This window comes from Globicephala melas, chromosome 2 (assembly GCF_963455315.2).
Source record: "Globicephala melas chromosome 2, mGloMel1.2, whole genome shotgun sequence".
NCBI lineage: Eukaryota > Metazoa > Chordata > Mammalia > Artiodactyla > Delphinidae > Globicephala > Globicephala melas.
Window position 1 is genome coordinate 68,987,998 of NC_083315.2, and position 22,018 is coordinate 69,010,015.

Here is a 22,018-nt window from a genome sequence, read left to right on the forward strand (position 1 = left end):
GCCTGTGCTCCGCAACAAGAGAGGCCGCGATAGTGAGAGGCCCGCGCACCGCGATGAAGAGTGGCCCCCACTTGCCACAACTAGAGAAAGCCCTCGCACAGAAACGAAGACCCAACACAGCAAAAATTAATTAATAAACTCCTACCCCCAACATCTAAAAAACAAAAAGGTTTAAAAAAAATAGTATCCTAGCAGTGTTAATTTCCTGGTTATGTAAGATGTTAACATTTGGGGAAGCTGAGTGAAGAGTATTTGGAAATTCTTTGAACTATTTCTGCAGCTTTTTCGTAAGTCTGAAATGATTTTAAAATTAAGAGTTTAAAACTTTAAAAGGTATTTTGAAAAAGAGGGAAAAAATGCGTGTGTGCCTCCTGGAACTGTCAAAATGTACAAATAAGCTGAGAATAGAAACAGTTGTGGAGTAAGCACAGCATTCATAAAAGTCAGGGATTGAATTAAGGGCGGTCCTTCTCATAAGGGATGGATGGAGCCCTTCACCAGGTTGGGGAGACAGGAATGCTCAGTTTGGCCCCTGACCTCACCACCTGATGAGCTGCTTATCCACCCTGTGCCCAGAGTCCTCTCTGAAAATACATCCCTTGCACCACAGAGGGCTGCTGTGAGGCTCCAGTGAGATGCAGGAGATGAAAGTAAACTGAGAGCTGCAAACGACGATACCTCTGGGAAGGGATTACCTGCAAAACCTGAGACAGGCCTCCATGAAAAAGATCACAAACACTTGCCTGCTGGTCCTAATATGGGTTTCAGTGGAAGCAGCTGGAAGTCTGTTTACAGTAATTGCTTTTTAAGCCCTTAAACGGTGGTCCTCCTCTGTTCAGTGGCCCCCACTCTGAGGTTCCATGCTCCTGAATGTCCAGTCCCTCCAGTTACATGGCTGTGCACCTCCTTGGGGCGCTAGAGTCATCGTTTGCTTTCTTCCTGATGCTTTCTGCCAAAGACAAGAATCCTGTTGCCTCTTGTTGCCTGAGCGCTGCCTCACAAGGCTAGTTTGATGTTTTAATTGCCTGCAAGAGTTTGTGTTAAAAGAAGATGCAGAGTAGTATTTAAGAACATGCTGGAAGAAGAACCAAGTCATCCCTAATTCCTCCCCTCTGAAGTGACTGTTTTCTCACCTTGTGTGTGGCAGCTGGGGGAGATCGACCACACAGGGGACTTTCCTCTTGCTCCTTGATAACGTGCTATCGACGCTTTTCCTTGTTGCCAAGTGACTGATGTACCTTCATTACTATGGATGGCTGCCTAGTACCCCATCCTGTGGTTGCCCTGTAATGCACCATGGCAATGGAGGTTGCAGAGTTTAAGCCTTTTTCATCATGAGCCAATTTTGTTTTTAATGAGGGATCATTACTAGAACCTGTTACTCCGCTTACCTGATGGTTCTACATGGTGCCCTGAATCGCAAATCCCAAAAAACGCTTTTGGGATTGACAGACTCAAATAGGTTGTGACGGCCTCAGAAATTTTATTTGACCAGATCTTACTGGTTCAACTCATCTTAAGCCAGTTTTGGCCCATAGGTCTTAATGTTTGTGAAAAACAAGCCTGCAGGCTGTTCCCACCCTACTCCAAACTGGAGAAAAAAAACAAATCAATGTAGTATAGAGAGCTGGATAGGAAGAGATTGTAGCTTCAGTGGCGTTGGGGCTGTGAAGGTGATAGGGATCGTCTGGGTCACCCTCACGGCACAGATGGGGAGACTGGGGCCAGGAGGTACTGTGAGTTGCCCAAGGCTCCGTCTGGGTTCCAGGAGGAGGCAGGGCTAGGACCATCAATCTGAAAGGTTCAGAGCCAGCGCCACAGCGCCGTGGTCTGAGCAGCCTTGGAGGGCCCTGCTGCATTCCAGCGGGGCCATGCAACTCTGACTCGCACCCGGGGCTGCCCTGAGCAGCAGGCGGGCGGGGGGACACTTACCAGCCAGGTCCCTCCTGCCAATGGCGACGAGGCCTTTGAAGAGCACTCTGCTGGGGTTCTCACTGGCTGTGACCGGTGCCCGTGCTCCCGGTAGCTCTCAGTGCCTGAGTATCACGAGGGGAGAAAGAGAGAGAGAGAAGGCGCCAACCCCGCCTGCCTTACCAGAGCCAGGCCTGAGCACACCCCTTACCGCCACCAGAACATCAGACCCTCCTCTAAGCGCTAGCAGAACTCAGCCCATATATGGGGAGGGCATGGGAGGAAGGGGAGGAGCAGCCTCAGATGGGATGGGGGTGGAGTTTCGTGTCAGGGACACCTGGATCTCCCCAGTGCCAGGCTTTCCCCTGAGCATCCACCATCTATCCTATTGGTGTCACTGGGAAGAGAGAAAGAATTGGCATTCACTGTGGTACCACGATGCACACACGACTGTACAGTTCATCTCTCTGGCGGCTCACAATAACCTGTGACTTGCAAGCTAGCGGCCCTGTTCTTTCCCCCGAACCAGTGGTTCTCAGCCATAAGTGCTCACTGGAGACACCTGGGAGGCTTTAGCAAACACTGACACCTGGGTTCCCCTCCCCGTTCTGAGATTCCTAGTACTTGGGTCTGGGTGTGGCCTAGGCAACAGATCAGTGTTAAGCCTTCCCAGGTGATTACAATGTTTAGAAAATAAGTGCCCATGCTCTTCAGTGCTGGTGGTGGGGTTAGCTTGTTATTCAACTGTGACCAGGGCAGCTCTCCCAGCTAGGGACAGATGGGCTGGCTCAGCCATGGGGGCACAGCCATCAGGTCCAAGTCAGTCAGCCACTGCGTCCCTGATGTTCTGGTGTCCGTGGGCCCCCAGCAGGCACTTCCTCCTGGTGCTGCTCGTGATGTAGCAGTTTCATTTGACCCGTTTATTCACTACCCCTTGTCCCCAGCCCTGTAATTTACCAGTGCTCCTTTATCGTCTATGAAATCCGCATGGGTAATAGAGTTCACTTGTGGACTCCCCACTCTATTCCACTACCTGATTTGCCTATGTTTCTGTCAGGTATCTCTGTGTTAAATATTCTAGCTTTCTAACATTGAGTCTGGTTGAGTTAGACCCTCTTCGCTTTTTTCCTCCAGAATATTCATTTATATATTCCCTGTTTCTTCTTTCAGACGAACTGTAGAATCCTTTAGTCAAGTTTCAAAAACCTCCTATTTTGATTTGATTAAAATTGGATCAAAGCTTTAATACGGGGAAAATCAATATCTACATGACACTTCTTTTAGCTGGAAATACAGAATGTCATTCTACTTACCCAAGTCTTCTTTTATAGTTCAAATAATTTGTATTGTCTTACTCATATGTCATTCATATTTCTTCTTAGAAACACACACTATTGTAAATGGAGTATATTTTTACATACATTTTTAATATATATTATATATTTTTTAAAAAAATTTTTTAATATATTTAAAATATACATTTTTACATTTTTTTTTACATATATATACCTCTATATATTTTGCCCACTTATTGATGGTACAGAGGAATACTATGGTGTTCGTGTATTTAATCATGTTTAGCCATTTCATTGAATTATTTTATTCTAAGAGTTTTTCCGTTGATTCTTCTGGACTTCCTGTGTGTGTGTGTGTGTGTGTGTGTGTGTGTGTGTGTGTGTGTGTGTGTGTGTGTGTGTGTGTGTGTGTGTGTGTGTGTGTGTGTATCTCATCTGAAATTAATAAATCTCTCTCTTCCTTTCCAGTATTTACACTCAATTTCTATTTCTGTCTCATGCCTTAATACCAGGGCCCGAATTTCCAAATAGATGTTAAATAATAGTGGCAACAGCAGCTCCTCTCCTTTTTACAGGGAGCACCTTTAGTTTCATGTGTGAATGATGGGTTTCAGCTCAAGCTGATTCGTGAAGAATGTGAAGTTCACAGGTCAATGTGGAGGGAGGGGCAGAGGGCCCAGTCTGTGTAAAGGCCTGGAGAGGGGAAGAGCACGTGATGTGTTGGAAGTGGCGTGTGGCTTGCTAAGGCTTTTCCCCCAGAAGCACAGAAAACTGAACACACCCCACGTGCCCCCACCCCTCCACCCGGTTGCTCTGGGGCACCAAGGCAAGGTGGTACCTGTCCACTGTTGCTCAATGGCGTGGACGTGGGCCTCGGTGAACTCCCAGCAATACGCCAGCTTCTTCCACTTGTGGGGCTGCAGGTACCTGGAGGCCAGTCACCACAGCACAGAGCGGAGCTGATGTGTTTCCTGCCGATGGTCCTGCTTAAAGGTCAAGCTCTTCCCAGAGGGGTCACAGAGGTCCCTGCATGACAGCTGGTCCTGTGGGGCAGATCCCAGAAGTGCAGCAGCTGTCTGGGGGAAATCCCTGCCAGGCTGTCCCTCGTGAGCCTGGACACAGAACTGGTGTCATCACAAGCCTGAGGCATAGTGTCCATTACTCTGGTTTCTGACTCTGTGCCTTTCTTTGAGTGTCGGAAACTGAGTTGCTTACACTGTTTCTTCATCCAGAATTCCTTTTCTCACCTCCCTGTCTCTCAATCCCATTGCCACAGTCAAAAGACCACCTGGGTGCCACCTCTTCCAGGAAGCCTTCCCATTTCTCTCTTTTCTTTGTGTTCATATAGCACGAGTGTCAGTAGAATGACTCAGCAGCTGTGGCTAAAACCAGGCAAGCCAAGAATCAGGCACGAACTAAACTTGCCAAATGACAACAAGTAGAGAAGGTCTGGATTACAGAATTCTTTCTATGCAAAGCAGGTGATAAAATGAGAGGTTACCAAAAATTATGTAATAACTTAAGTTAAACCCACAGAAGTATTACTCAGCCATAAAAAGAAACGAAATTGAGCTATTTGTAATGAGGTGGATGGACCTAGAGTCTTGTCATACAGAGTGAGGTAAGTCAGAAAGAGAAAGACAAATACCATATGCTGACACATATATATGGAATTTAAGAAAAAAATGTCATGAAGAACCTAGGGGTAAAACAGGAATAAAGACACAGACCTACTAGAGAATGGACTTGAGGATATGGGGGGGGAAGGGTAAGCTGTGACAAAGGGAAAGAGTGGCATGGACATATATACACTACCAAACGTAAGGTAGATAGCTAGTGGGAAGCAGCCACATAGCACAGGGAGATCAGCTCGGTGCTTTGTGACCACCTAGAGGGGTGGGATAGGGAGGGTGTGAGGGAGGGAGACGCGAGAGGGAAGAGAGGTGGGAACATATGTGTATGTATAACTGATTCACTTTGTTATAAAGCAGAAACTAGCACACCATTGCAAAGCAGTTATACTCCAATAAAGATGTTAAAAAAAAAAAAACCTGCTGTATAAAAAATAAATAAATAAAATTCAAAAATTAAAAAAAAAAGCCACAAAAGCCCCTCGAAAGGATGTGGATGCAGATTTCTAGTTGTTAAAAAGCTCAGGTGACCACTGCAAAGTAAAGCAACTGTTACAGTGGAGGATTACTGGACGGAATGTCAATATTATGACATAGTATGAGTGTGTTTCGTGTTTATTAATTGCAATCATTTTTGCTTTTGTTGTGGTCATCCATTTACAATGCTTGGTGTCAGTTTATTTATCTCTTGTAAAAATAAAATACAGTGTGTGTGTGTGTAAAAAAAAAAAGGTCAGGTGAGTTCTAGCATCTGCAGCTCTGAATCTTACATCCTGGTTAACTGTGTCTGGCCAGTCACCTGGGAGGTGACGACCTGGGAGCTTGGCTCTCTCCTTGGGTGGTAAAAACTGTTTCTTTCGAGCTGTGTTCTCAACTGCATCTTACATTGGGATCATCTGGGAGCTTTAAGAACCACAGAAGCTTGGCCCTTATCCCTTAGATTCTGATTGAATTGGTCTAGGGGTAGGAAGGAGGGATTTGTGATTCTAACTGCACCACTGCCTTAGTGTTGAAAACTTTTAAAGCCTGAGGTGGTTTAAAATTAAGCATAGAGATGAATCAGTTCATCAAACCGTTGGTATTAATATTTAGGAGTAATCTGTTGTATGTAAAGGGGTTGTAATATTTACGAGAATCCAGCACGTCAGTGAAAGAGAAAATCTTATGATTCCTATGGAAATTTATCAATTGATTGATTTCTGGACAGTGATTTTTTTGAGAAGTGTTAAGAGAAATTTACTAAATTTGTAAACAATATCAGAATGTTTATGATATTCGAGATTCACTTTATAGGTTTAATTTATTGGATTTAATGGGATAATTTAAGAATTTAGGAAGCATTTGAAGTGCTTGAAAAGAAAACCTATTATATTAAATTTATTCTTTCAGTTTAAAACCTTTAAGGTAGTTTAACTAAGCTTAAACATGGGACCAAACTTTAATCAAAAGGCTTCCTTGAAAGTGACTGTTTAAAATTTACTAGTTGTATAAATATAATAATAAGATTGTAAAAATAAATTTAAAAGTTTGAGGAAAAGTAGGATTTAAATTTTGTAAACAATTTAGTATTAATTTCTAAAACTGAAATAAATGCAAAAATTTATTTTCTGTGTATAAAAGCAACCATTAAGGACAACAAAAAATCTCTCAACCCACCCCCATTTGCTGACATGGAGCTGTAAATGCAGGACCTTACAACTGCCACTCCTCTTTCCCAAATCCACAGCAGATATCACTAATCAATCGCAGCACACTTTCCTTCTGGGCTCAGAAAGTTGCCTGAATAGAACACCCCAAGCCACAATTCCAATCACCTGGAGCTGACAGTGAGCTGGAAACAATTTGCCATTTCTTTATTCATGCATGAATGCATTCATCCATCAACCAGGAGCTGCAGCAGGGTCTACTAGTATCTCCACACTGTCACGGACCTCAGTCAGCCTTATTTCACTGTGGTTTGGGTGTTCACCCATCTCTGGATGCCCTCAAAGAACCCTAGTGTTAGGTAAGGCAGGGATTATCACTCGCTTGGAAACTGAGGGGCCCCTGAATTGGTCAGGGCTGGGGTTCAAAACCAACTCCACCTGAAGCCATGGCCACTCCCTTTCCAACATGGAGAGACCAAGCACCGGGTCTCAGTACCTTCTCCCATCTGTAGAAGCAATCGGCTTTTATGATCATTTCCACCAGGCTGACATGGTTGATGTGGGTGGCCACTGGCAAGGTGGTTTTTCCTTGCTGCGGGTAAGAAGGGAGAAGGGAATCCAGAGTTCCTATAAGAGGGTATAGGGTGGCCTCTAGCACTGACTACAGACCCTCCTACCCAAAGAAAGTGGTTTCCAGCAGTCTACACTGGAGAGCAGAAGGGTTTTCTGGCAGTAATTCTGGGTGTGGAAAAGTCACAAGTAGAATAAGGCAATAATTCCAGCAACCACCTCTTGTGTTCTTCTAGAATAGGAGGACTTAAAGCTTATAAAACTCAGCCTGCATAAGTCTTCAAGGTCACCTGTGAGATAGATGTTACCAGCCTCATGTCTCAGATGAAACCAGAACCCAGAGAAGGGGCTTGGACTCCTGTGTCAAGTTTGCTGCCTCCCCTCAGGTTTCCAGCCCTTTGCTCCAGGCCTCTGGCAGAGTGCTGGCCTCCACCACCTCCAGGGACCTGCGGGGAGATGGGAAGCTCCTCTTCAAGCTTGGCCAGCTGCCCCGGGCCCCAGCTTCCCTCCCAGGAAGCCGGAAGCCCTTCCCAGGTCCAGCCTCAGGGCCTGTTCCCTGCCCCCATCTCTTTCCCACACCATCCCAAGGGCTGGGCCACGTGTGCAAGGGCCCTTCCCCTCATGAGCCTGTGACCTCTTCAGCCTCATACTAAGCCTTCAGCTCTTCTCAAACTTCTGGCCACCTGAGGAGGTGGCCACCCCAGAAGCACCGTGACCCAGGAAGCTTCCCCCAACCCTGTTTCACACGTACGGAGTTGTGGTGTGGTGACATGCTATTCCTCTAGTTCTCTTCCCCTCTCCCCAGCAGATGACTCAAGGAGCTCAAAGTCTGATGTGGGCCATGAAACAGAAGACAAACATATCACAGGCAAGGACCAGGAGAGGGGTGGGCCAAGTGCTGAGGGACCTCAGAGGACACAGGGGAAGGTGATGGAGGGGCAGGAAGGCTTCCTGGAGGATGTTGCCTTTGAGCTGATATATAACAGATGGGAAGCCTTGAACATTCTGGGAGCAGGAGGCATTTGCATCAGGATCTCTGGCAAAGAGGGAGTCATGAAAGCTTGCAAGGGAGGCTGGTTGTGAGCAGAGGTACCTTATCTCTCAGGTTTAAGTTAACCCCAGCAATGAGGAGAATACCCACTATGTCCTGCCAGGCGTGCTCGGCGGCAAGGTGAGGGGTGTCTACTGCCTCTGGAAAAGAAGCCAAGAGGACGGAGAGCAGAAAAGCATGTAGAGATGGTCTGTGGCTCAAAGCCAGGACAGGACCAAGGTGGGTACACTCCCAACTGGGCCTTAACAGAGTTTCTCTAAGAAGTTATGTGGGGCTTCCCCGGTGGCGCACTGGTTAAGAATCCACCTGCCAATGTAGGAGACACAGACAGGTTTGAGCCCTGGTCCAGGAAGATCCCACATGCTGCAGAGCAACTAAGCCCATGTGCCACAACTACTGAGCCTGTGCTCTAGAGCCCATGAGCCGCAACTACTGAAGCCCAGGTGCCTAGAGCCCATGCTCCCAACAAGAGAAGCCACCGCAATGAGAAGCCTGCGCACCACAACGAAGAGTAGCCCCCGCTTGGCACAACCAGAGAAAAGCCCACATGCAGCAACGAAGACCCAACGCAGTCAAAAATAAAAATAATAAAATAAATTTATATAAAAAAAAGAAGTTATGTGGGAGGGTAAACTGGATTTAATCATAAACATAATACTCAGCAAACTCAGTAAATAACAAAAAAGTAGAAAGAACAAAGAAAAAATACCACTCGCTATCCCACCTAAGTCAACCTTTGTTAACAGTCTTAGTACATTTCTTCTAGTATTTTCTTTAAAGCAGAATGTTTTTAGTTTTATGGTTTTACATATTTGAGATCATCCTGTATATACATTTTGCATCTGTATAACTTCCTGCATATTATAAACTCTATAAACACCATTTTTATATAACTCCATAAGAGCCTATCTATGCCTATACCATAATTTAACCGAGCACTTCTCTCTTATTAAGTATTTGGGGCCCTTTTTGAAATGAAAACTGATAGACTGCTACAACAAATATCTTGTTACATGAGCTCTTAATATATTTCTTGAGGCTCAATTCTCAGACATGCAAATACTGACCATTTCAAAGGTATATGTTATATTCTGTCAAATTGCTTTCCACCACTAGTGGTTGTGTGTGGCGGCCCTGAGGATTGTATGGTTGGGGGGTGGATTGTGGGGATGGGGATTTTAAAACGCTCCTGATTGATCACAACTTCAGGACTCAGAGGCCTCTTGTTATACAAGATTAACCCAGTCACCCCTGCCCTGGGAATTTTCCCTAAGGGGAAAAAAAAAAAAAATCAATGAAAGGAAAAGGTTGCATGTAGCAAAATGTTTACCACAGTGTTCTATACATCATGACAGAAACTTGGAAATACTCAAATGTTCAAAATAGAGGAATGGTTGATAAAATAATGCTACCTTCAACAAATATTCAAACAACTTTTGACAAGCTGAAAGAGCGATTCCTCAATTCTGGGCCAGGCTAGTAGACCACAGTTAAGCCCTGCTGACCTGGGAGGGTGCCCAGAGGCTCCATGGGGCCCAGATGGTTTCTGCAGCCACTTACATTGTCAACGGCGTCCAGGTCACTGCCGGTGTCGATAAGGAGCTGCACCAGGACGGGGAAGTTGTGCCTCACGGTGATGTGCACAGGAGAGGCGCCTGCTGGGGGCGGTGGAGAGGCACAGATCAGTTGATGGGTCCCTCCCAGGACTGCCCAGCTGCAGGCTGGTGCTAGAAGATGGGAGTTGGGAGGAGTACAGTAAGTTCCCTACATACGAACCTTCAAGTTGCGAACTTTCAAAGATGCGAGCATGCGTGCGCGTGTCCGATCACATAAATTAATTCACATGTCTGGCGTACATTGTCACATGCGTGCATCCTCTACTAGTCGTGCTTTTGTGTACTTTACTGTACAGTACTGTTGCTGTGCAACACGAGGAGCTTACTGATGAAGACCTGATGGAACTGGAGGCTCAGAGAAAGGACAAAGAGACACAAGAGGAAGAAGAGGTAACTGAAGAAACGAAGTGATTCACGACGCAGGAAATGGCAAGGGGATTTTCTTCATTTGAGGAGGCACTGTCAGTTGTTTTTTTTTTTTTTCATTTGACAACTTGTATCTTTTTTTTTTTTTTTTTTCGGTACGCGGGCCTCTCACTGTTGTGGCCTCTCCCGTTGCGGAGCACAGGCTCCGGACGTGCAGGCTCAGCGGCCATGGCTCACAGGCCCAGCCGCTCCACGGCATGTGGGATCTTCCCAGCCGGGGCACGAACCCGCGTCCCCTGTATCGGCAGGCGGACTCTCAACCACTGCGCCACCAGGGAAGCCCCACAGTTAGTTTTTGAGGCACAGGACCCGAACACAGAAAGGTACACGAAAGTTGCAGCAGCCGTTCAGAATGCAACCCAGTACTGCTATGTCATCTATGATGAGAAAAAAAGAGCTACTACCCAGACATCACTGAATCATTTTTTAAAGAGGGTAGATAGAATTGAATCCAGCAAGGAACCAGAACCTCTGCCGTCAAAGTCAGGCATGAGTGAAATTGCAGCTTGCCCTCCGTCTCTTATTGCTGACGATCCTTCAGCTCTACCATCTCCCACCTCCTCTCCCCTCTCCAGTCAGTGACTCTTCTTGCCTGTCCACTCAGTGCCAGCCCCTGTATGCCAGCTGTTGTACTGTACTACTGTACTTTTCAAGGTACTGTACTGTAAGATTTAAAATGTTTTATTTTGTGTGTTTGTTTTTTATGTATTATTTGTGTGAAAAGTATTATAAACATATTACAGTACAGTACTATATAGCCAATTGTGTTAGTTGGGTATCTAGGCAAACTTTGTTGGACTTATGAACAAACTGGACTTACAAATGTGCTCTCGGAACGGAACTGGTTCATGTGTAGGGGACTTACTGTATAGATAGTGCTTCTGAGTTTGGACCTTCTCACTTCTCGGATGACATGAGTGGCCTGAGGAATTTACAGCCCACAGCCTGAATCCCTTGGGCCACAATCGATCCTCATGGTGGGCGGGAGCCTGAAATCCCAAGTTTGAGAGCTTGCCATGCCAGGAACTCACTACGTGACTTTGGGCAAGTCATCTTCATCTGGCAAGTGATGCTTGCTGAGGTCCCTTCTAGCAACAGCACCTTAAGATTCTCTGCTATCTCATTTACTCCACACATGAACCTAGCAAGTATATAGGAATGGTATTCTTATTCGTACTTTCACCTTACAAATGAGAACACTTAATAAGTTCATAAAACTTACATGACACACCCAAGGACACGTAACTAACAGAGACCCTGTGCTACTGGACTTTCTACCCCCGGCATCTAGGTAGGTGCTCAACCACTATTTATGTATGAAATGAATGAATGAGAGAGCCAGCCGGGACCGGAACAGAGGTCTCACCCAAACCCAACATTTACCCAAGGCCTCACTCAAGGCTGGAGGATTCCATCTCCAGTGGTTCCCTGTGAGCACTGACTACATGACTAAGTGGAGATACTGCCACAGCAACCTTCTGTCTAGGTATATGGTGACACACATCTAGTAGAACAGTACAAAGCCAGAAAAATCAATGGGATAGATCTATACTTACTGTGGAAAAACACCCTCACATGTTGAGTACCAAAAGGTGACAGAACAGAACACGCACACATACAACAAAAATGCCCATGACTGCCATTACTAGTTTAGGCCAGAAAAAAACAGTTTACGGATATTGGAAAAGAAGATTTAAACTATATGATTACTTGTAGGCAACGTGACTGTATATCTACACAGGTCAAAATAGTTATTATACCCCCACCAAAAAAAAAAAAAAAACCTCTAGCAAAATCAATGAAAATCATATAGAAGATAAAAATACCAAAATCAGTAGCATTCCTGTATTGAATGCCCACAAGAAACGACATATTTTAAAAAGAGTCTATTTGCAATGACGGTCAAAATATATAAAGTACCTATGAAGAGTATAATTGGAAATGGCTATTACAAAGGCAAACAAAAACCATAGAACATCACTGAGGGATTCAAAAGAAGACATAAAGAAATGGCGAGACATGTTTGTAGTGAAAAAATAAAATATTACAAAGATGACCATTTTCTCTTATATTATTTACAGGCTCATGTAATCCCAAACCCAAATAGCAATAAATGACAAAAAGTATTCTGAAACACATCTAGAAAAAAATTTAAAAACCTAGGTAAAACTACCACAGGATTTCAGCAGTGTCCTCAGATCATTGCTAGATAACTGTGAAATCAAAATCAGGCCAAAAGAAGGTCTCCTGTGAGAGTGAATGGGCAGACACTGGAAACTGGCTCAAGTGCACAACGCGGATGAGCTAGGAAACTTATCAGAGCTCTAATGGTGGCTCTCCAGGAAGCAGCAGGCCACGGAGATAAAATAACCAAAGAGGCTGGATATGGCCTCCATCATCCTGGAAATAGGTCTGTGGGAATGTGGTAGGAAAGGGGAGTGGAAAGAGAGCAAGTACTGCTTTTCATTGGTTTACATTTTATTTATAGAAACCTAAAGAACCAGAAAGAACAAAAGGTATCTGGTGAAAAGCCTTCTTCCCACCCTCAACACCCGTCTGCTCTGTTCTCCCCACTCCAATGGTAACATCTTACAAAGCCACAGTACAATATCCCAACCAGAACACTGACATTGATAATACCCACCATCTTACTCAGATGTCCCCAGTTTCACTTGTAGTCATTTGTATACATGTGTGTTCTATGTAATTTTATCACACGTGTAGGTTCGTGTATCCCTTACATAGTCAAGATGCAGCACAGTTCCATCACCATAAGGGTCCCTTGTGTAGTCCTTTTATAACCACACCCTCCTCCCTTCTCTGCCCCCCGCCCCCACCCCTAGCCCCCCGCCACCACTAATCTGTTCTCCATTTCTATGTTGAGAAGTGAGGTCCTGGGAGACTCGGCAGTGTATCCCCTGCCTCCCCACCTTCCATCCAGGCCCCACACGTACGTGATCAGCCACGTTAGTGCTTCCTCCTGCATGGACGAGGGCCCAGGTCATGTCCTCAGAGCCACCGAGGGCTGCGTAGTGGAAGCAGCTCTGCTTTTTCTAGAGGGAAACAGGCATCAATGCAGCATCCTAAGGACCCCTCACAGCAGGGTTTACAAAGCACTTTGAGGTTCATTATCCCGTTCACAGCTCACAACCCCCATGGGACTATTATCCCCATTAAACCCTGAGGCAGGAGAAATCAATGACTTGCCTAGGCCTGGTGACTAGTAAAAGGAGTTCACTATGGTCTCTGGATTTTCCTCACCTCCAGTCACAGACTCCGGAACAAAGGCCAAAGCCTTCACAGTTCCTTAGCCAGTAAAGACACGTGGAGTATAGATGCTGAGGAGATGGTTTTCAAGGAGGGGGACCAATAAGATTTACCTGTACAGGGCAAATCCCACCCAGCATGTACTGTCCAGCTGGAGCTGGTCTAAGCACATCCACAGAGGAGCCTGGCAGGGCCAGAGGGAGGGCTTCCTCCTGGATGAGACTTCGTCTCAGGCAGGACCCACTAGGTAACCAACTGTCCCAGATTGCCTGGGACTGAATGTTCCCTGGATGTGAGACTTTGTTTTAAAATCAGGACAGTATGGGCAGACCAGAATGAGTTGGTCACCCTCCCAAAGTCGAGTCTGAGCAAGTTTACAGGGTGGGTGGGAATCCATCCACCTCCCCGTGGGAAATGCAATCACTTTGGGTTTGCCCCCTCCTCAGAGACCCTGCTGCACGACACTGCCAGAGGTGGGAGTGTCAGAATAGACCGTGGCCTCTGCCAGAAACCTCAAGTCAAGGCTGGAGCACGAGAGCCAGTGAGGTGGGCAGCTCCAAGCCACCAACGACCACCAGCTGGATCTAACCCCCTAAGTCTCTAAGCTCCTGTGCTGTTACTGCTGGGGAGGTGGCCATGGCATGACCTGTCTGTGCCCCCTCCCAGTGCCTAGTGCTGGGCACAGAGAAAGGGCCTTTCTGACTAAGGAGCAACACCTTGCTGATCGAAGTGAAACAGGAGTGAAGGGGGCAGGGCACAACCTTTAAAAGAATGACATATGGGCTTCCCTGGTGGCGCAGTGGTTGAGAGTCCGCCTGCCGATGCAGGGGACACGGGTTCGTGCCCCGGTCCGGGAGGATCCCGCATGCCGCGGAGTGGCTGGGCCCGTGAGCCATGGCCCCTGAGCCTGCGCGTCCGGAGCCTGCGCTCCGCAATGGGAGAGGCCACAACAGTGAGAGGCCCATGTACAGGAAAAAAAAAAAAAAAGAATGACATAGCCACAGTACATGATGAAAACTAATGAGAACCAACTAGGTCCAAGATGGCAGAAGATTCGACCTGCAGTAGACCTTGAGCCTCATTATATGCTCACTGTAATACCTTAGCATGCTAAATGACACACCCACCAGCGCCATGACAGTTCTGAGGCTAAAAAGTGGGCAGTGGCCCAATTTCTGGAAATCCCCGCCCCTTCCGCAAAATAGTTGGAATAATCCTCCCACTCATTAGCCTATGAAATTACTCAGTCCATAAAAACTAACCACGCCATATTTTGAAGCCTCTTGCCTCTTGCCTTCCGAGATAGTCCACACTCTGTCTGTGGAGTGTGTTTCTCTCTAAATAAATCTGATTCTTACCTATCACTTCATCTCCAAATTCTTTTGCAATGAAGAAAGAACCTTAAATTCACCAGCAACAGAAGGACACGGCTGGTGCCCTGGGACAGCTACTTTCCCCCTCTTGGCTGTAATGTCCCCCGCTATGTCCCTGGGGTAGTAGTCTCCACACCTTCCAGGGGAGCAAATTAAATGTTTTGTGGTTTATAAAGCATTATTCACATTTAAGGGAATTTACGATTTATATTATTATTATATTTACATTTGCCATTTTTCTTTTTCTTTTCTTTTCTTTTTTTTTCCGGCTGAGCTGCGCAGCTTGTCAATCTTAGTTCCCCGACTCGGCAGTGAAAGTGCAAAGTCCTAACCACTGAACCACCAGGGAATTCCCTTTGCTATTTTTTTTCTGAATGTCTCTTGTTTTTTTTTGTTCTGTTTCCCCTTGACTGCCTTCTTTTGTGTTAAATATTTTTAGCATATCATTTTCATTCCTCTGTTTTTAAACTATTTTTGCTATTATTTATATTATTCACTATTAATATTATTTTTGCTACATTATTGAAATTTAGAAAAAGAGAATTCCAGACTCTGCAGCTGTTCAACCAGCCAAGAAAGAGTATTTGTCACTGATCTAAAAATAAAAAGCAAAACAAAACAAAAACACCAACCTCCTACCTAAAGAAAGGCCACAACCCCCTTTTCAAGGACACAGAGAATTTCTAATGGCCAACTCATAGAGTGCAATGGTAAGGGAGAAAGAGGCCTGTCCCAGAGTCACACCCAGGCTCCAGCTCTAATTGCGGTGTGGGCCTCATGTTGCAGACACCCCACCCCTACCCCCGCTGGGCAAGGCAAATGTTTCAGGCCATGAACTCTGGAGTCAGGGGAATAGGCTTTTCAGACTCAGCTTTGCTTCTTACCAACTTGTGACCTGGGGAAGTCACTGAACCTCTCTCATCTGTAAAATGGGGGGAATTTTTCTGAGGTAATAATTATGAAAGGGCTTTGTGAACTGTCACGTGCCCAGCAATAAGACACTAATGGGTACTGAGCTCCTATTATGTCCCAGGCAATATGCTAGGTATTTAGCCTTCATAGCAATATAAAATAGTAAGTATATATCACCTCCAATTTATAGTTGAGAAACGAGGCTCAGAGAGATTAAGTAACTTGCCCAAAGTCACAGAGCTCAACAGCTGAGCCTGTTCCCTCACAGCCTTGTTCACACAATGTTCAGGAATCATCGTGGCTCCTACAGTTGACACAGTCACGTCTCTGCAGGCAGCCGAGGGCACACACCAGTCGTGAGGAGGCCCGGCTACCTGGGTGAGGGCGTTCGCGCTACTCCCGGCCCCGAGGAGGAGTTGCACACAGTCGGGGTGGATCCCTTCAGCAGCTGCGTGCAGGGCAGTCAGACCTTCCTGAAACACGGGGGAGTGGTGTGAGGCTGGCAGGAGGCTGAGGCCAGAGCCCAAGACCGGAGGACACCCCTTCTGCCAGGGCTCCAGGGCTCTTTGAGCTCTCCCCTCCCTGCTACTGCAGACATGACCTGGTGATCTGTGGTTCCCTGAGCCCCGCCCCTGATTCTTACCTTGAGGGGCATATGGTGCATTCACTCCCTCCACCACAGCTCTGCTCATGTTCTCCTTGCCCTCCAAGCCCCCTCATCCCCGCTCTGTCTATTCCCTCCTACTCCATCCTGGCCACAGTGACCTCTCCCTTCTTTGAACGCACACTGTGCGTATGACTGCTCCGTGATCCCTCAGGCCTGGTGCCCCTCCGAGCCTGGAGTTTTGTGCTCCTGCTCATCTTTTCCTCATAGGCTGTTTGAGAACACGTCCTCGCTCCTGGCTTCAGAGCCCCTACCAGGGGAAACCAGGCTGCACCATGGGCTGTGGGCTCCTGGAAGGCAGGGGGCAAGCTAGTGTCACACATCTCTGCATCCTCCAGGTGGTGACTCACCGCATTCCTCTCCTCCAGGTCCAGCCTGATGTCCATAAGCTGCTGCAGCACGGCCAGGTGGCCCCAGCGGGCGGCCGGGTGAAGGGCTGTGTTCCCCTCCTGCAGGGAGAAGGGCTCCTGAGGGGTCAGTGGAATCACAGACCCTTGCAGGCCCTGGGGACCCGCTGGAGCTGAGATCCAGAGAGGGGAGACATGTCCAGGGTTATAGAGCAAGTTGGTGACGAGCTGCAGCCCTGCACGCTGGGCCAATGCCACCCTGCTCTGAGAACTGTGCCAAAAACTACCAAAAACCAGGGGCACTTTCAAGGGCCAAGTTCTGGTCTCTTTTCGTACACTTTAAGACGGACATATTACTTAAAAAAAAATTTTTTTTAAATCCCTATTTTTCCATGCTCCAGTCTAAAGCCAGTCCCAACTCAGTGACCCCGGATGCATCCCCTCTCTCTGCTCAGGCTACAGCCCCAGAGACTCTCCTTGTGCTCAGGCTGTGCCCAGCAGCCACACGGCCCAATCGCTCGCCTCCTGTGCCTTTGCTCAAGATGTCAGCTTCTCATTGAATAGTGCAGCCCACCGTGACCACAATACTGAAAACCACAACTCCCACCTCCTGTTCTCCTGATCCCCTTACCCTGCTCCACTTTTCCTGTCCCCCCATAGCACCGACCACCTAACACCCTCTACAATCCACTTGTATACTATGCTTGTTGTTTATTGGCTGGAAATAAGCATCACAAGGGCAAGGATTTTTGTCCATTTTGTTCACTGAAATTTCCCCAAGTGCCTAGAATAGGGCCTGGGCACGTGACAGACACTCAGTAGATATTTGTTCAATGATAATACATAACGTGATGGAGAGCTTGACCTGTGTCTCCTGGAACTCGAGAACCAGAGGATTGGGAGCAGCCTCACCCTTGAGAAGTCTAAAGGTGACAGTGACAGAGCCAAGAGAGGTGGCTCCACTGGGCAGGCAAAGGGCACAGTGTTCTTTGTGTTGGAAGTGGTCCTACAGAGGGCAGCTTATCTGGGATCGTCTTTAAAGGGAACTTGCTGCAGGAGGGTAAGGGGCCCCAGGGAAGAAGAGGCAGCTGGACGTGGCCAGCCCAAGAAAAGGTATGTCCCTACAGAGGAACCACAGATGGGGGACCAGGACAAGGACCCTGGAGGGACCCACAAAAGCACCCAGAAGGGAGGACCCAGCTTCAGCCATGTATCATGCCCAGAAGGCCATGGGGACGATCGAGCTGAACCAGTGCTTTCCTCTGCCCTGGCCTGTCTCAGTACCTTCCCTGTGTGTTTAGGCACAGATATCTATAAAGGGCCCAATGAGGATGTGAACACATACAGAAGCCAAAGCAGTACTTAAAGTAGTTAAAAATATACCCCGCCCCCATGATAGATAAACACACACACATAAACAGCTATAACTATCTTACAGGGTCAAGGAGGAAACATCTACATTTCCTTTATGATCATCATTATATTATATTAATAAATAAAATTAAGTTTAAAAAATCCCCTCAACAGCTTTTTTCGGCTCTTCTCCCACCCGCTCCGTGGTCGGCTCGCCACAGCAGGCAAGGGTCAGGCTGTGGGCGGTGTAGCCACAGTCTGAAGTCTCTGTGTTCAAAGAGACCGGAAGGAAGTGTGTGAACATTGGGGTTTGGCACGTGCCCCCAGTTAGCAGAGCTGTGGAAACAGGGCAGGGCTTCCCTCTTCCTTCTGGATTATAAATATCTACTTCCTACCCTTTGAAGCTGCAGATGGCATGGACCCCCTGCCCAGGGTCCTCACACTCTGCCCAGGCAGGACAGGGGGCTGGGTGGAAGGAGGCCTTGGCCTTGGGCCTGGCCTCTCCCCTCCACCCGTGGGGACATCCAGCCTCTCCACCTCTGTGGGGCCCTGTCAGCCTCTCCTTGACATTTCCGGAGGAATTAATCACTCTCTCCAGGCTCTCAATGCCTCCCTACCACAGCACCTGCAGCGTGAGGTATGTTGTCATCTGTTCTGACAGGTCTGTCCCCCTACACGGGCTGGCGGGTCCTAGCACGAGTCAGGCCTTCAGTGGCCCAAAGCCTTGAAAAGCGTGCTGTGCCCTCTCCCCAAATGAAATTCAAAATGAAAACATTCCTCATTGGAAAATACAACACTTAACAGGGACATGTAATTTTAAAAGCTTCTTCCTAGCATTTCTGATTGCAAGATTCTGGGTGAGTTCACCAAAGCTGAACTTTTCTTGCTTTCTAGTTTGGTGCTTCTGCTCTCTTGGGGCCCTGAGTACATCATTTTTTTTTTTTTTTTGCCTCCTGGGTAGATGTGTCCTGGTGAGGGTCATTCTTTACCCCTGTCCGTACTCCCAGTTCCTGGCTCAGGGCCTGGCACAGAGCACAACCTGCTCTGCCCATGTTTCTGAAATGAAGGAAATCAGCCTGATCTGAATCTCAGAACCTAACTTAGCCTTTTCATCCTGAAAGGCTGAGTGTGGGTGGACAGATTTGGTGCAGACCCCCAGGGCTCAGGGCCGCAGGAGGCAGCCTGATGAAGGAGGAGCACAGCGGGGCATCAGGATGCTGGCTCCAAACCCAGCTCGACCTTTGTCTTGCTGTGTGACCTTGGCTACAGTATCCCCTTCTCTGGGCCTGAGCTTCCACATCTGTAAAACGAGAAGGTTGAACTGGCCCTTGATCTAAGATCCTGTGATTCATTGGTCTGTGAGCTCTGTCACTAGCTTTGTAAACAGAACTCCTTGTATCCTAGCCAAGCATATTAATCAGAAAATTAACAGTGGAATTCTTCCCTTTGTTGGAAGCACTGTTTAGAATTTGCTGCAACACATTTGCCTAATGATTCGCAATGGTCCATTGATACAAGTCATTTGTAGGGTAGTCCCCTTGGGTCCCAACCCCTCATCTATTCTCAGATAGGTGAATTCCTGCTTATAAGCTCTCCACCCTGAATGAACTGCTCCCTCCTCAGCGGTCTCATCCTACTTTTGCCATAATCATAGTAGATTACTAAAACACAAAGAAAGCAAATAACCAGCAGGCATGTGGCTATCGTCCCCCAACTCCTCCCCATTCCCCCCAGCAACAGACATCCCCAGTGGAATCACAGCCCCACTCAAACCCACTCCAGGCATCACTACCAACCAATCAGATTTGCCATCCTGGCTCCCCACAATGGCTCACAGCTCTCTCCTAGGATTGTGGTTGAATTCCTTGATTAAGAAACTGTGTCTTGGGCATCTTTGTGCTCTTCACCCATAGCACACGGCTGGCCCATAGTGTGTGCCCAAAAAATGCCTGCTGCATGAGCATCAGACACACGCTGGTCTTTGGGCCACCAGTCCCTCTAGCACGCTGCAGTTGGCAGTAGACACAGGTGAGCTGCCCGTGACCACCCCGGTCAGGAGCCCAGAGCCCGGCCCTCCCCCTGGGACCCATGGTTACAGTACCTTGTCTTTGACACTGTGGTCACAGCCAGAGCCCACAAGGAAGTCCAGAGAATCCAGCTGCCCGTGCTCTGCAGCCCGATGAAATGCTGTACTTCCCAGCTGGCGGGGGAGGAGAAGAAAGTGAATCTTCCTCGCCCTGCCCACCTGGCCTCAGTTTCCCAACCACACTGGGCTTGCAGTGCTCCAGACACTCTCCCCCACCTTGCCTTATACACCCTGCCTGGAAAGCCCAGACCGTCTTCCCAACAAGACCCCACTTGGTGGGTCCCTCCCCCACTGAAATCCTCCTGTGGCTCCTGAATAAAGGACCCATTTCTGAGGCTGCGGGTTGAGATCTCCATGAAGGCCCTTAACAACCTCTCAGGCCTTCATTCCCAAGATTCTAACCCATCTGAACTCACACACCAAAAGCCCTTTTCCTCTAAAGCTCTAGCAATTGTCTCTCCTCCATCTGGAATGCCCCTTGCTTTCTAATCTTACTGATGAAATCTATTCATTTACCAAATTCCACCTCCTCCAGGAAGCAGAAAGCACTGTCTCCCTTCTCTAACCTGTCTAGTCCATATCAGAGTCTCTCTGAGGGAACTGACCATGTGCTGCTGGCGTCCTGCTCATTTGTGCCTAATGCCCCTTCTAGACCAGCAACTCCCTGAGGTGGGGTCCAGTCTGCACTACCCATGGCTCAAGGGATGCACTCAAGGAATGTACAGGAGAGGCCCCAGGAATCCCAAGCCCGATGGGAAGGACACACAGCCTTGAGGCCACACTCACCTTGTCAGCGTGGTCCAGGGCCACGTCCTCCAGGTCCTCTGTTATGAACGCCAGCACTGGCACATGGCCTTTTGGGGCTGCGCAGTGCAGTAAGGTCAGGCTGTCCTGGAAACAAGCCCAGGGTGGTCCCTGCAGTCTGCGAAGGGAGGCCTTGCTCACACACTGGCTGTCTCCCAGACAATGAGTGTTTGTGATCAGAACAGCTTTCCAAAGGAAACCACACTGAAAATGGGGATAGGCCCCTGGGACATCCACAGGACCCACTTAGCCTCACGGGGGCTGGTGGGACTCAGGATGCCAGAGTTCAAATCCCAGCTCCAGCATTTATCAGCTCTGGGGTCTTCGGCAAGTTACCTATACCTCTGTGAGCGCCCATTTCCTCATAGGTCAAGTTAGGATAATACAGGCTTATTGTGCTTCGCTTTATTGAAGGTCTCTTAGCCCCAGAAGCAATATTTAAGTGAGGGAGGTTTGCAAATCCTATGTTTATAGTCCAGAGCTTCTACCCTGGCCTTGCATTACAGCTAGATTATTTGGAGTACTTTTCTAAATAGATTGTAACCATCAATGGGTCATAAAAATCAATGGAACAGTCTTCTACATCTTGACAGTGGTTTGGGTTACAGAGGAGTAGCACTTGTCAAATTTCAGTGTGTAGGGACTTCCCTGGTGGTGTAGTGGATAAGACTCCACACTCCCAATGCAGGGGGCCTAGATTCCATCCCTCGTCAGGGAGCTAGATCCCACATGCACGCCACAACTAAGAGTTCACATGCCACAACTAAGGAGCTGGCAAGCTGCAGCTAAAATGAGGAGCCCTGGAGCCGCAACTAAGGAGCCCACAAGCCACAACTAAGACCTGGTGCAACCAAATAAAAAATAAATAAATAAATAAATATTTTTTTAAAGACTCAGCTTGGGCTTCCCTGGTGGCGCAGTGGTTGAGAGTCCGCCTGCCGATGCAGGGGACGTGGGTTCGTGCCCTGGTCCGGGAAGATCCCACATGCCGCAGAGCGGCTAGGCCCGTGAGCCATGGCTGCTGAGCCTGCGCGTCCGGACCCTGTGCTCCGCAACGGGAGAGGCC

The 22,018-nt window shown here is 47.7% G+C and overlaps 1 protein-coding gene across 1 annotated transcript in view; it reads right to left on the reverse strand.

Moving 5' to 3' along the window:
• Positions 1–1,789: 1,789 nt before the first annotated feature.
• ANKDD1A (ankyrin repeat and death domain containing 1A) overlaps positions 1,790–22,018 on the reverse strand; it is a 34,586-nt gene continuing 14,357 nt past the window's right edge. The window contains 11 exon segments of the mRNA XM_030879005.2: positions 1,790–2,004; positions 2,007–2,036; positions 4,045–4,249; positions 6,980–7,075; positions 8,147–8,242; positions 9,665–9,759; positions 13,097–13,199; positions 16,073–16,171; positions 16,713–16,811; positions 20,164–20,262; positions 20,935–21,039. Of these exon segments, the coding sequence (XP_030734865.2) occupies positions 1,790–2,004; positions 2,007–2,036; positions 4,045–4,249; positions 6,980–7,075; positions 8,147–8,242; positions 9,665–9,759; positions 13,097–13,199; positions 16,073–16,171; positions 16,713–16,811; positions 20,164–20,262; positions 20,935–21,039 (1,242 nt within the window).